The sequence below is a fragment of the Mytilus edulis genome, chromosome 2 (genome assembly GCF_963676685.1).
Source record: "Mytilus edulis chromosome 2, xbMytEdul2.2, whole genome shotgun sequence".
In the NCBI taxonomy this organism is placed as follows: Eukaryota; Metazoa; Mollusca; class Bivalvia; order Mytilida; family Mytilidae; genus Mytilus; species Mytilus edulis.
In genome coordinates this window covers 107450055-107464817 of record NC_092345.1, presented here as the reverse complement: position 1 = coordinate 107464817, position 14763 = coordinate 107450055, and the positions used below count along the sequence as shown (strand labels likewise).

The 14763-nt window shown below is 32.5% G+C and overlaps 1 protein-coding gene across 1 annotated transcript; it reads right to left on the bottom strand.

Moving 5' to 3' along the window:
• Window positions 1–2274: 2274 nt before the first annotated feature.
• Window positions 2275–14076, bottom strand: LOC139511161 (probable inactive protein kinase DDB_G0270444). The gene is made up of 8 exons (XM_071297734.1): window positions 14071–14076; window positions 12189–12266; window positions 9057–9167; window positions 8155–8294; window positions 6668–6735; window positions 3824–3924; window positions 3178–3230; window positions 2275–2549 (listed from the first exon to the last, which is right to left on the bottom strand). Exons 1-7 carry the CDS (start codon window positions 14074–14076, stop codon window positions 3183–3185), a joined length of 552 nt encoding a protein of 183 aa, XP_071153835.1. The 3' UTR covers window positions 2275–2549; window positions 3178–3182.
• Window positions 14077–14763: the final 687 nt, after the last annotated feature.

Genomic DNA, 14763 nt, shown 5'->3' with positions numbered 1-14763 from the left:
CTATGTCGTGTTATGTGTACTATTGTTTGTCTGTTTGTCCTTTTCATTTTCAGTCATGAAGTTGTCAGTTTATTTTCGATTTATGAGTTTGACTGTCCCTCTGGTATCTGTCTTTCCTCTTTTAATGCCGTTTCATATAACAAAAGAAAGGCGAAATAACTTTCGTTTCAATACAGAATGAAATAAAGGGTTTATGTGATGTTGTCATTTTAATGTTATATCTAACATTGTCATAAAAGTGCGAGGTTTGGCTTGCCGCAAAACCAGGTTAAGGTGGCTAGGGCGTCTTAATTAAAACTGACAGAATTTTTTGATAACTTGTTAAGATAAAGCTTTTATCATGCTTTTTTCAAAACTGTATTAAAAAGTATGGGTCACCGGACTTTTTTTCACGCTACAGGTTGCGCAAAATTGTCAGATTTTGTATAGATTATTCATGGAAAATTCAATTTTGTGTGATAAAACGAAAACATACTATAAGAACTTTAAGATAAAATGTGAGAATATTGCTCTTATAACATGCTTTCAAATAAACAAAAGAAAAAATGGGGTCACCGAACTTGTTTTCTTGCTACATATCAAAATAGGTAAATTCATAACACTTTCTATTGTAAAATTTACTTTATCGGAGTTATCTCCCCTTATTTGGCAAAGTTTGAAAAAATCTAATCAAACACAAACAAGGCGTTTTTACAAAATTACAACTGAAGTTATGTTAAAACACACAATTTTCTATATTTATATCAAGTCTTTTACATAATTTACATACAACTCTCAAAATTTGCACATTTCATCAAATATATAGACCAAAGATATCTGCTTATTTAAAATCCAAGATGGAGGAAGACACCCGAGCCACCTTAAACTCACCGTTTTGTTCTAAAATGTTCAGTACCAAGTCAGGAAAAAGGCTGTTGTTCTCTTATCTTGTGTGTGTTGCATTGTTGTTTTTTGTTGCACAGTGTTGCTGTTGTGTTATTGTTTTCCTCTTATAGTTTATGTGTTTCTCGTTTGTATTGTTTTACATTGTCTTACCGGGGCCTCTTATAGCTGACTATGCGTTATGAGCTTTGTTCATTGTTTAAGACCGTACGGTGACCTATAGGTGTTAATTTTAGTTTAGTTTAAACATATTTATTTATAGTGGATTGGGAAACAAGTTTTGCAACTTATATTAATCCCTTTCCACTTTGCGGGTGCGAGTGCTGCCTTGTAGCGGCATTAGCCTACTCTTTTTCGAAATCTACAAGGGTGTCTTTAACGTGCAAGAGATATGGCTCTCTCTTAACACGGGTCAGCCATTTATCGTCCTCTTCCGACGGACTATCAGTTGTTAATGTTTGTGTCATTTTGGTCTTTTGTGGAAAGTTGTCTCATTGGCAATCATACCACATCTTCTTTTTAGTATTACCTCATATTTAGTTTGTAACTAGGATTTGTTTTCTCTCAATCGATTTATGACTTTCGAACAGCGGTATACTACTGTTGCCTTTATTTCAGACACAATAGTCGTTTTGCCAATTCCCGTTATTGACTCTGTAATTAGAGATCCCTCTCTCAGTTGGCTTCCTTGTTTATTCTTTAGTTTTCTATGTTGTGTCATGTGTACTATTGTTTGTCTTTTTCATTTTTAGCCATGGCGTTGTCAGTTTGTTTAAGATTTATGAGTTTGACTGTCCCTTTGGTATCTTTCGTCCCTCTTTTTTGAGAGGGACATTAATTTTCATTTATAATGGAGACCTAGCAGAACAAGTAAATTTACAAGTGCGTAATGGGAGTTATCTTTAAGGTTTTCAAATTTTTTAATTACATTAATTTGTTGTTATTCTAAATTCTTTTGACATCAGAAATTATTTTTTAGGAAGAATTAGTTTATCCGGCGATACATCACTTTCAATTCATTATACTGAATGATATGGCTTTATGTCGGTTAAAAGCTTATTAGAGCTTATGTTTGTCTATGTTTATATACCATGCCGACTCTAAATAAAGCTTTTTTATTTATCATTTATTATTATTATACTTTGCATTGTCTGGAACCAGTCTTCAATTGACAAAGTGAAGTAACTAAACAGAATCAAATCGGTAGTTGGCAAAATGGACTATTAGATCGATGTTTTATATAAAATCATAATGTTATGTAAATTGTGGGGTTTGCTGTCGTAAATCCGAAATAATAGCGCATATGCATTCTGGTTTGTCCAAGCATATCAACAACACAAGAAGACCGCATTTTAAAAAAGAAAAAGAACTATAACACTTAATACTGAATTTGTTTTATATGTGTTTCGTATTTAAAAGATATGAAGACATTTTAACATGTTGATACGACAATGTTGCATAAATAAGACACACAATTTACTATGGTTTTTCAAAGATAAGTCATTATTCTCTTTATTAAACTCTCGAAAAAGGGCGAAAAATTAAAAATATAAAAAAGAGAATAAGACTGATAACATGTCTCCATTGAGTTTCTGCTGGCTTTTTATTTTGGCTTTCACAAATTTTATCTTGCTGTTCATTTACGTTATTTGCTGGCCTAGGCTTTCCTGAAAATACATAAATATAAGTCATACTTGGTGTATGTATCAATATTTGAATCCTTGAAATATTTATGTACCAATTTTTTTTGGTATTTTCATACGTGTTCATATGTAAGATACAGTTTTTGATTTAATCTGAGATATAAATATAAATCAAACAGCTTTTTCTGTGATATTTATTTTTTTAACTATTTTATAAGTTGGCAAAATAATGAGCAGTCTAACTTTTTAAACAACACCAAAGCATATAGAAAATAAATAAAACTAGGACTTCGTCTATTTATTCCGTCCGAGGAGCTTTTCTCAATTAACCTTTATTATGAACGCTTTAAATAAAACATTATCATTTCGAAGTCATGCACATCAACGTATCTAAATACATTTAGAGCTTTATGACAGAAATAACCTATGATGAGTAGAAATTCTAAGTGAACTAATCTTTTGTCAGAATCTCTGTTTTTTTGTAATTTCTTAATTGTAAATAACAACCACGTTTTCCTTCCGCAATAAATCTTTTTTATAATCAATATGAATAATGCAATGAAAGTAATATATTTATAGTAAACGAAACACTTTCAATACATAAAAGAAGGCGAAACAATATAAATATAAAAAAGAAAGTTTTACTAATCACATGTTTCATTCGAGGTTCTTGCCTTCCATTTTCATTTGATGATCTAGGCTTTCCTGAAAATTAATAGAGATGTGAGGTTAGGCTGGTAAACACCTAACAAACAAATTCGGTTTTATAAAGGAATATTTTAGAACAATCAGGCAATGTGTTTTACTTTTGAACCAGCAAATGTGTCGTTCAGAGAAAAATGAAAATTGAAAGAACACGACACTGTCATTTGTTGCACGAAGTTGTATCATCGTAAACGATATATTTTTACCTTTTTCGTATTTTTTTACATACTAAATACGATATACAATAATATAATTCATTTCAATGGTACAATAATAGAGTCCTTATCAAAGGACACAAAGCAACATAGCATTTGTATGATTATCCAACTTATGGTTTTGAATGTTATATCGATATTTGTACGCTCACCTTGTATCATTAAGTGAAAAAAATTTAAAATCGTATATTAACATTTAAACTGTCCCTTTTATTGTAGAAAAACTTAGAGTTAAGTGTGCTCGTTCGTTCGAACCCCGTCAAAACAAAGACTTGACAATTTGTAAATATTCTATTCAGCTGAAAACAAATAAAAAACGTCTATATAACAAACTTTTATCAATAGAAAGTTTTGTCTGAGTATCATGGTTATACATACCTGCAACTGAGACGATTCCCGATCAACCTTCTGTACTGTCGCAGGGTTGTCCAGTATTGTTTTGGCCGATTCAAGTCTCTTTCTAATGTATTCTGGTGGATCTATAAAAGGAACAAAGCATTTGCATTAAATACATTTGAATGTAAAAGCCCAATCAAAAGTTACAAAGTTGAAAAGCATTAGTTTTTGAAAAGTTTTGAAGGTTTGTCCAAATAAACACAATAGTAGTATACCATTGTTTAAAAACAACAAAGGCAATCGTCGCCTGGGATACACAAACCATAGCGTTTCAACATTGTGTGAACAGTGTGTTTACAGAAATACATATCAATGAGTCTTCTTTTATGATTAATCGGTTTTCTCGTTTGAATTGTTTTTGCATCTTGTCATCTCCTTCGATGCACCTTTTATAGCTCATTTCGCGGTTTTTACTCATTTCCGATAGTGGCAATCATGTAAGTTATATGATTCAAAGTAGATAATGCAATCGATGAAAAGCTGTATTGCGTCAAAACTTTCACACAAAATCACAACCATTTACTTAGAAATAAGGAAATGGGGTATGGTTTCAATGATTTCATATAAAAGGTACATATACATATGAAAGATTCAAACTTGCAATTTAAAAATTCTACTGATTAGTATTTTAATATTCTATAAAATTCGTGAAGACACCTTACAATAAAAGAGGGACGAAAAATACCAAAGGGACAGTCAAACTCATAAATCTAAAACAAACTGACAACGCCATGGTTAAAAATAAAACAAACAGAAGACAAACAGAAAAAAAAACCAATAGTACACATGACACAACATAGAAAACTAAAGAATTAACAACACGAACCCAACCAAAAACTAGGGGTGATCTCAGGTGCTCCGGAAGGGTAAGCAGATCCTGCTCCACATGTGGCACCCGTCGTGTTGATTAGGTGATTACAAATCCTGTAAATAGTCTAATTCGGTAGGTCACATTCATGAAAGGGAAGGGGATTGTATTTACGACGTTAGGAACATATCCGATATCATTTGTGAAACGGTTATTCCATAACGGTCAACCAACTCGTGATGGCGTCCATAAAATTTACTTCAACTTCACCATTTGGAACTCTTGGTTTAATAGCTTACTTGTAAGCAGTAACCCTCTATCAAGAAAATCATGATAGGAAATGCAAACACGGGAATATCGTATCAATTGGGAGATATATACCCCGTATGCAGGTGCTGCTGGAATGTTGCTACTTAGAAATGGAAAGTTCACAATTGGAAAGCTGAAATCATCTCTTTTGTCGTAAAGTTTTGTCTTCAACCGACCCTCATTGTCAATTTCTAGATGTAAGTCAAGATATGAAGCCGACTTAACTGTATCTGTAGTATCTCCAATTCGATGGGAAAGATGCGTTCCACATAGTCACCAAATGTTGAATTGTTTAGTGAAAGAACGTCATCTATATAGCGGAAAATAGAGTTAAAGGATATTGCTAACTTCTTATCTTTCTTCCCAAGAAGTTCCTGCATGAAGTCAGCCTCATAATAATAAAGAAACAAGTCGGCAAGTAGAGGGGCACAGTTTGTTCCCATTGGGATGCCGACAGTCTGTTGAAAAACACGTCCTCCGAACGTTACAAATATGTTGTAAATCAAGAAATCAAGCATCTTGACAATATCGGTTTCAGAGAATTTTTTGTTTGAATCAGAATGATTTTTTAGAAAGTAGGATTTATCCCTCCCTAAGACAAGATACTTGTATCTGCGTTGGCCATGAAGCAAAGTAATACCAACTTTTTTAATTTGTCTTTTAGTTTGGAATGTGGAATACTTGTGTAAAGAGTAGAAAAATCAAATGTTTTTATACTATTACAAGATAAAAGAGAGTTAGATTGTATGTACTCTAAAAGATCTTTGGGATTTTTAAGTATCTGATTAACGCCACCTCTAGAATAGGCGGTTTCACAATAACTTTGAAGCCCATCTTTGATTGCTGATAAAATAGATGTTAATAATTTATAAAAAGGTTTCGTGGAGCACTTGGAAGACCCAGCGATATACCGTTGTTTGTAAGGACATTTATGTAGTTTAGATATCCAATACAGTGATGGAAGATCCAGTTCTTCATCTTTGGTTGAAATACCAAAGAACAGACCTATGATTATCCAGGATTTCCTCTTTGGTAAGTGTCGTGAGGGTATATGTTGAGTTTCTAAGTGAATTGTCTATACCTAATTCGTTTATCAAGCAATTAATGTAATGACTTTTACAGACAAAATTGATGTTATTTGGGGCTTTGTCTGCGGGGACAACAACATATTTATCATTGAGGTCGGATAGGTGTTTAGCAACATTTGGGTCTTTAAAGATTGACGTAGCATGGGCATTGAAGGACCCATTCAGTTTCTTAATTCTGATTTGTATTAACGACCTCACTGCCTTCATCCATTCGGATAGAGTGTCTACGTCTTCCTTCTCGCGCTTAGCCCATTGCTCTGGCATAATCCTCGACTGAATCCATCAAAATTTTAAAGTTGTATTTCCAATTGATGGATTTAGGCTCACGATATTTCGGACCCCTCGATAATACATTTCGTAGAGAAGTGTTATTAACAATGTTAAGGTCACCGGTAATAACGTGGGCAGCAGGATTATATGTGAATTGGGAACTAGCACAAGTGCAATCAGGAGGTTAAGACTTGAAGTCGTCAATATCGAGATCCTGCAAAACGCGTTTGTAATTGAAAATTTTAGTTGCAATAGGTTTGGTATAGGTATAAGAAATTATTGGTACAGACTGGTCAATAAAACACACGTGTTATTAAATAACACAATTAGAGATAATTTAAAACAACATACCTTGACTAAACCACGTCTTCAAATCTTCCCATCTCATTGTCATTGTTTCTGCTGTCAATTGACTTTCCCTGAAATCATAATTCATTAATAATCATTTCACTTGTTAATCATAGTTGGCTTGATAAAAAAGGGAAAAAAGGAATGTTAGAAGGAAATTGTATATGTCATTATAATGCAAAGTACAAAAATAGAAAAAAAATATGTGATACGTATAGCTATATTGACAGTATGCATGTATTCATTTAAAGAATGTGAGCTTCAAACTGATCCAGAGTATGCATTGTAGCATTGGTCGTCACATAAATGAAATTGTTCCAATGATAACAATGAATTTTTAGTGGGATTGATTATTACTTAAAGCTAAATTTTCAAAATGATGTGGAAAATACTGTTCGGAAACACTTACACAAACACCATACTAGTTTCTACCAGTAAGGAAGTAGTATCAATTTGAGTATGATATTTAGAAGTAACAGTCGTATACTTATACATCCCGTCATTGTGTTGCTGTGCTATGATACATTTTTATTTTCACTGATGTGCCTTGTGTATATGCCTTTTTGAGTTTCTTTGATACATTTGACGCGGCTCTGTACTTATACATCCCGTCATTGTGTGAATGTGCTATGGTTAGTTCTGGTCTTTCATTTTTAAGGTGTGCTTTGTCTATATAGTGTTTCTTTGTTACATATTTCTCTGCTTTTATAGTGATGAAGACTATAACACATGGTGTGCTTTGTCTATATGCCATTTAGTGTTTCTTTGTTACATATTTCTCTGCTTTTATAGGGATTAAGACTATAACACAATGTTGACTGCTGTACCCCAATTTGGACATATTTACCTCTTATGTCTGGTTGTTTTCTTAACACGTCTTTGTCAATATAATGGATTTTTTTTTCAATGCGACTGTCGTACAAAAAAAGTAAATCACAAAAATACCACAAGCCGAGGAAAATTCAAAAAGAAAAGTCTCTAATCAAATGGCAAAATAAAGTCCAAACACATAAAATGAATGGACGACAATTGTCATAATTCTGATTTTGCCATTTGATTAGAAACTTTCCTTTTTCAATTTTCCTCGGTGATCGGAATTTTTATGATTTTACTTTTTTCATAGCTACACTTATCGAAAACTGAAGGGAAATCAACCCTTAGTTTTTCTGGTGACATTTGATGTACATAAAAGACTGCAACGATGGTATATCGTAACAGCACAGCGCTTAACTTTACAAATTTTACAGAAATGTTATGATGAAAATCTCCATAAAAAATCTCCTTTGTTCAGTAAACAAAAAATGTCCATATTAGAAATCTAAAAACAAAATAATTCCTTGTTTATACTTGAAACGATAATAATCGAAAACCTTAACAGTATAACGAATTAAAATAGTAGGCAGGATCCTCGTAACTTAAGAAGTTAACAGTATGTCAAAGGAAATGTATGCGTATGCACTTAAATGTTCCTATGAAGCAATATAACATACTCTTCTTCAGCTAAGTCTGTTAAAACTTCATAAAAGTTAACTTGTTCAAGCATTCCTTCGTCTTCCTCACGTCTCACATTCAGTACTATGTCATACGTGGTTGTTTGTCCTGAAGTTACCTCTATTTTTGATTTGTATTCCTGTTGATAAAAATAATGAAATTATTAAATTAAATTTTAAACGATTCAAATTTCAGTTCATAAATTTTGTAATAAACCAAAAGAAAAGACAAGATCAAAATGAGACCTCAGATGGTTATGGCAGTTTTGCAGAAGCCATTCAGGTTCTTATGGTCTCAATAAATGCAATGGTTGACTCTAGTTTTGATCATATATAATACACGTAATTTCAGAAACGCATTTTGAGTGTAAATTCACTTTGCAATAAGATGTGTCACGGCACTTGTCTATCCCAAATTCATGTATTTGGATTTGATGTTATATTTGTTATCTTCGCGGGATTTTGTCTGATGCTTGGTCCGTTTCTATGTGTGTTACATTTAAGTGTTGTGTCGTTGTTCTCCTCTTATATTTAATGCGTATCCCTCGGTTTTAGTTTATTACCCCGATTTTGTTTTTTGTCCATGGATTTTGAACAGCGGTTAACTACTGTTGCCTTTATTTGCATTTAATTTGTATTTCCTTACAAGCTTGTACTATTATGTTTTAAAGTGGTATGCAACAACTAGATTTCTAGTTTAAGTAGCTCAAATATGTATTGCTTTGCATTTGTTTTTGATTATGTAAATACTTTAGAAAAAAACCACAGTCGTTATCAGTAGAAAAGAAGTAACTGTTAATGTAAGATGGAATTAAACAAGGTTAAATTTAAGTGGTTAATATTGTAATGTTTCTATCCTTGAGGCAGATAAATAACTGCGTGCGTTTTAAATAGATACTTGCCTCAATTTGAACTTTGACTATGGCTAGTTTTTCTTGGAGCATAATTCTTTCTTCTTTTAGTTTGGAAATTGTTCTAGAATCTTCCTGTTTTTCTTTGTAGACAATACTTATCTTAAATAAAAATAAATTCTTGGAGATATTTGCAATAGCACCCCAAATTTGACAGGTTTCTAATATTTCCAGAAGAGGGGCGAAAAATACCAAAGAAATATTCAAACTCATAGATCGAAATAAACTGACAACGCCATAGCTAACAAAGAAAAAGACAAACAAATAGTAATACACAAGACACAACATTTAAAACTAAAGACACAGCAACACGAACCCCACCAAAAACTGTGGGTGATCTCAGTGCTCCGGAAGGGTAAGCAGATTCTGCTCCACATGTAGTACCGTCGTTTTTCTCATGTTATTACAAATCCGGTAAATAGTCTAATTCGTTAGGTCACATTCGTGAAAAGGGAAGGAGCATGTAAGGAACATATCTGTGAAAGTATCTGTGAAACGGTTATTCATAACGATCAAGAAATTCGTGATGGCGTGCGTAAAAATTTACAAATTTTCTATTTTATTTTCCAAGGTTAAGATTTAAGTTGAAAGTTTTAAAACTTTTAAGAATTAGGCATACCTTTAGATTCATTATTTATTACACACATATCCGGTGCAATAAGCTTGGAACCGTTTATCTATTGACATCAATGGATCATATTAAAATGAAGTAATTTGACCAATCTAGTGTCATTGAAGTAAAAGGTCAATGACTATTTTCGAACATATTGTTCGAGACAGCACTTTTAAATACGCTTGTACATGGGAAACAAATATGAAGACAATCAAAATGCTTCGAAACACTATTTGTTTTTGAGTTTATGCGATTCCCTCATTTTTGTGTCTCTGCTACTTTAGATAGCAACATAAACAAAATTACCTATAAAAGTAATCAGTCGAAAACGACCAGAAGACATATAATGGCTAACGTTTACAAATTGTGACTTGGCTGGAGAGTTGTCTCATTGGCACTGATACAAAATCTTCTTATATTTATAAACAAAAGTGTAAAACGAAACAGATCAACTAAAGGCTGAGCAGCGAGAATTCCTTTAAAAACCTAGGTGGTCTCAGGTACTGTCACCCTTCGTTTTTATTTGGAAGTTCAAATATACAAAAAGAAAATGTGGTATGATTGCCAATTAGACAACTTTCCATATCATTTTGTCGATTCTTCGTCATTTTGATAATGAATGACAGTTTTTAATTCATACATGTATTTGTTTGTCATTCCTTCATCTCATCAAGCAGAGCAAGCTAGTGTTGACAAAAATGTGTATTTGACCATTAAATAAAGGCAACAGTAGTATACCGCTGTTTAAAACTCATAAATCCATGGACAAAAATCAAAATCGGGGTAACAAACTAAAACCGAGAGAAACGCATTAAACATAAGAGGAGAACAACGACATAACACTAAAATGTAACACACACAGAAACGGACCGAGCATCAGACAAAATCCCACAAATTAACAAATATAACATCAAAACCAAATACATGAATTTGGGATAGACAAGTACCGTGACACGTCTTATCGCAATGTGAATTAACACTCAAAAATAAGAGAAAACAAAAGACACAACGTTAAAATGTAATACACACAGATACGAACTATAATATAACAATGGCCATATTCCTGACTTGGTACAGGGCATTTTTAAAGGAAAACATGGTGGGTTGAACCTGGTTTTGTGGCATGCCAAACCTCGCACTTTTATGGCCATGTGAAATATAACATCAAAATGAAAACACAACACCACAGGACTACAATATAAATAAATTGGAGAACACAATTGACAAAGAATCACACGAACAACAGCCAACAAAAGGCAACAAGTTCAAAATTTTAAATCGCCAGAAGTGCATTTTGTCCACACAAGACCTACTTGTGACGCCCAGATACAAAAGTTTGAAAGTCGAAACAAGTACAAAGTTGAACAGCACCGAGGACCAAAAGATCAAAAAAGTTGTGTCAAAAACTGCAAGGTTTTTCTGTCAGTCACCAGAACATCCCTATTATTTAGAATAATTTATACTTTTGCAAACCGACAATTTTATAAAATGACTGTACAAAAGATGTACATGATACAACTAAAGTATTAACTAATTACAGGAAACAAATGAAATACATTACATAACCAGACATTTGAAACACAACAGTAGACACATCCGAATAAGTTTAAACCTCAACGTCATATTTAAAACTGTAAGAAATTGACCAAAAAATACGTCATTTGAATTTGTAAAACAGATCATCAAAAAATAAAAAAATGACGTCACATTAGAGTGCATAAGATAGAATTAGGATTGATTTAGGATTATATATTTGAACTAAATACTGATATTGCCTTTAATAACAAAGCACATTTCAATACTTAATAGCAAACTAAGGTAGCAATTAACCAGTAAAAATGGACGTCATACTAAACTCCAAAATATATAAATGAACTAAAATCAAATATCAAACAAAACTAACAAAAGGCAAAAGGCTCCTGATAAATAAGTCTTCTATGCTACTTCATTTGGCTTTGAGCTAGCTTTTAGTAACGGCGAGTTCTCTCAGATATGTGTGTTTAAGTTGTTTTGTGATTTATTTGTGTGTTGTGTTTCGATCTGATGAGTCAAACCTTTTCTATATGTTTTCCTGTGATGTGTTGTTGACCCTCACTAATACCTTTGGAATAAGACAGTGTTTATGCACTCGTTCTTTTGGTTGAAAATGTTTGATAACACTTTTGTTAGAAGGATTCCGTATGTCCAAAGTCAGGAGGTTGTAACTCATTGGTGGTCATGCGTTTTTGTATATCATTTGCATGTTATTATTATTGTACGTGAATCAGGTCTAAAGTTTTATTGTGTTATTTGCTTTACATTTGTCATGTCTTGGACCTATTATTTATTTGATATGCGGTAATGGTTAAACTTATGTTGAAGGCTGTATGGTGACTTACAGTTGGTTTCCTCTACGTGATGTGGTATCCGGTTGAAAGTGTAATTAGTAATACAACTACAACTTAATTTTTATTAAGTTTTGGAAATAAGACATTACTAATCTAAATAAATTAAATATTGGCTACATTTACCTGTCTCTCAAATTCTTCTTTCTGCTCTATGACAAGTTTATCATACTTAGAATACTCGATCTTCTTTACCTTAGTTACCTGTTAATAAAAAGGTTACACGAAGGATATATGAATCGTTGTTAAACATTCGTTTCCTTCACTCATTTTTTGATTGCAGACTAAATAACAATTTTAACATATATATTAATATAGTTACAAGCAGTTTTTTTTACATCTTAATATTTTATGATGTATTTAAATGAGTAGTAATTGTTGCAAACTCCATTAGAATATTTTAATTGAAATTAGTTTTGGAATAAGGAAAAGGGGGATGTGATTAAAAAAATTTTCTCATTTGAAATTTCATAAATAAAAAGAAAATTTCTTCAAACATTTTTTTGAGAGGATTAATATTCAACAGCATAGTGAATTGCTCTAAGAGAAAACAAAAATTTTAAGTTCATTTGAATACATTCATTCTGTGTCAGAAACCTATGCTGTGTCAACTATTTAATCACAATCCAAATTTAGAGCGGAATCCAGCTTGAATGTTGTGTCCATACTTGCCCCAACCGTTCAGGGTTCAACCTCTGCGGTCGTATAAAGCTACGCCCTGCGGAGCATCTGGTTTGTTTTGTTATATGGATACAAATATAAGTGATACATGTACCAATACAGTATTTGTTGTGGTATGCAAGTGTAGTAATTAGCATTTACTGTAACAATGTTAATTCACACAAATTAAGAAAAAACAAATGAATGGAACAGATACTCCGCAGGGTGCTGCTTTATACGACTGCAGAGGTGGAAACCTGAACGGTTGGGGCTAGTATGGACACGACATTCAAGCTAGATACAGCTCTGAATTTGGATTGTGGTTAAATAGTTGACACAACATAGGTTTCTGACACAGATTGAATGTGGTCTATAAAGAACTTCAACTTAAAAATTTTAAATTGGACATTTACCTATTTTGGTCCAATATCCAAAATCTAAATACATGGTTTAATTCAGAATATCATAGAACCCGAAGAATTCAATTTTTGATCTGACCAACTTGAAAACTGGGCCCATAATCAAAAATCTAAGTACATGTTAAGACTCACCATATCAAAGAACCCCAAAAATTCAATTTTTGTTAAAATCAACCTGATTTTAAATTTGGACCCTTTGGACCTTAATGTAGATCAATTTAAAAACACGACCAAAAATTAAGAATCTTAACACGGTTAGATTTGGCATATCAAAGAAGCACAATAATTCATTTTTTTGATGAAAGCAAACAAAGTTTAATTTTGGCCCCTTATTCCTTGGGACCAAAACTCCCAAAAATAATCCAAACCTTCCTTTTGTGGTCATAAACCTTTATAGATTTCTATTAACTTATGCTAAAGGTATTGTTAAAAAAAACCAAGAAAAATGCTTATTTGGGACCTGTTTTTGGTTCCTAAATCCTACCCTGTTGGGACTAAAACTACCAAAATCTATTCCAACCCTCCTTGTGTGGCCATAGACCTTATGTTAAAATATCATAGATTACTGTTTACTAATACTTGAGTTATAGAGCAAAAACCAAGAACAATGCTAAATTTGGGCCCTTTTTCCTAAACTGTTGAGACCAAAATACCCAAAACCAATCCCAGCCTTCCTTTCATGGTCATAAACCTTGTGTCTAAATTTCATATATTTCTATTGACTTTTACTTAAGTTAGAGTGCTAAAACCAAATGTCTTTGGATGAAGACGATGACGCCAACGTGATACAAATGTACAACCAAAAAGTTTTCAATTTTTGTGGTGGTATAAAAATTATCTCAAATCAAATTTCTAATGGAGTTTGCAACAATAATTATTCAAATACTCATTTTAATAAAACATTAAGTATTAAAATATAAATGTCATACAGTCATGGTGATGATGCCCCCGCTAGCATATAACGTTAAAAAGGTACATAAAGTGAAGCTGCCAAAAATTGAACTTAAACTGAGTTTAGAGGTAATAAGCATTATATACACATTTCACTAAATTTAGTTGAGACAAACTTGAGAAATTTTTCCATTTGTGAAAGGGCATAACCCTAGAATGATAATCAAAGTGCTTGTAATCACTGAATGGCCATTAAAGACTGCTTAAATTTATCAGTTGGTAGTAAAGTGAATTTTGCATTGTAGTGTATATACATGTATAGCATTATTTTAAGTTGATTCAACTACTATTATGGACAGAGAAATCTACACTCCAATTTTTAAAGAAGATTTCATAAAGCATTGGTTTTAGGTAATTCAACAACCATTCTGGACAAAGAAATAACTCAAATTTATTGTCTGGAATCTACAAAAATGTTTGTCTTAATTCCTAGACTGTTTGACCCATAACCCACAAAATAGACATCAACCTTCTACTTATGGTATTCAATATTATGGTACAATTTCAGAACAATTGAAATACTTATACACAACTTTTTGTACGGACACTAGATTAATGCTTGTTTTGGTCACCTTTGGAACCCTTATTCCTAAACCTTAGGGACTATATATATAACCCCCCAAAACAATCCCAGGCTTCCTTTTATGATTATAAATATTACTGTCGATGCA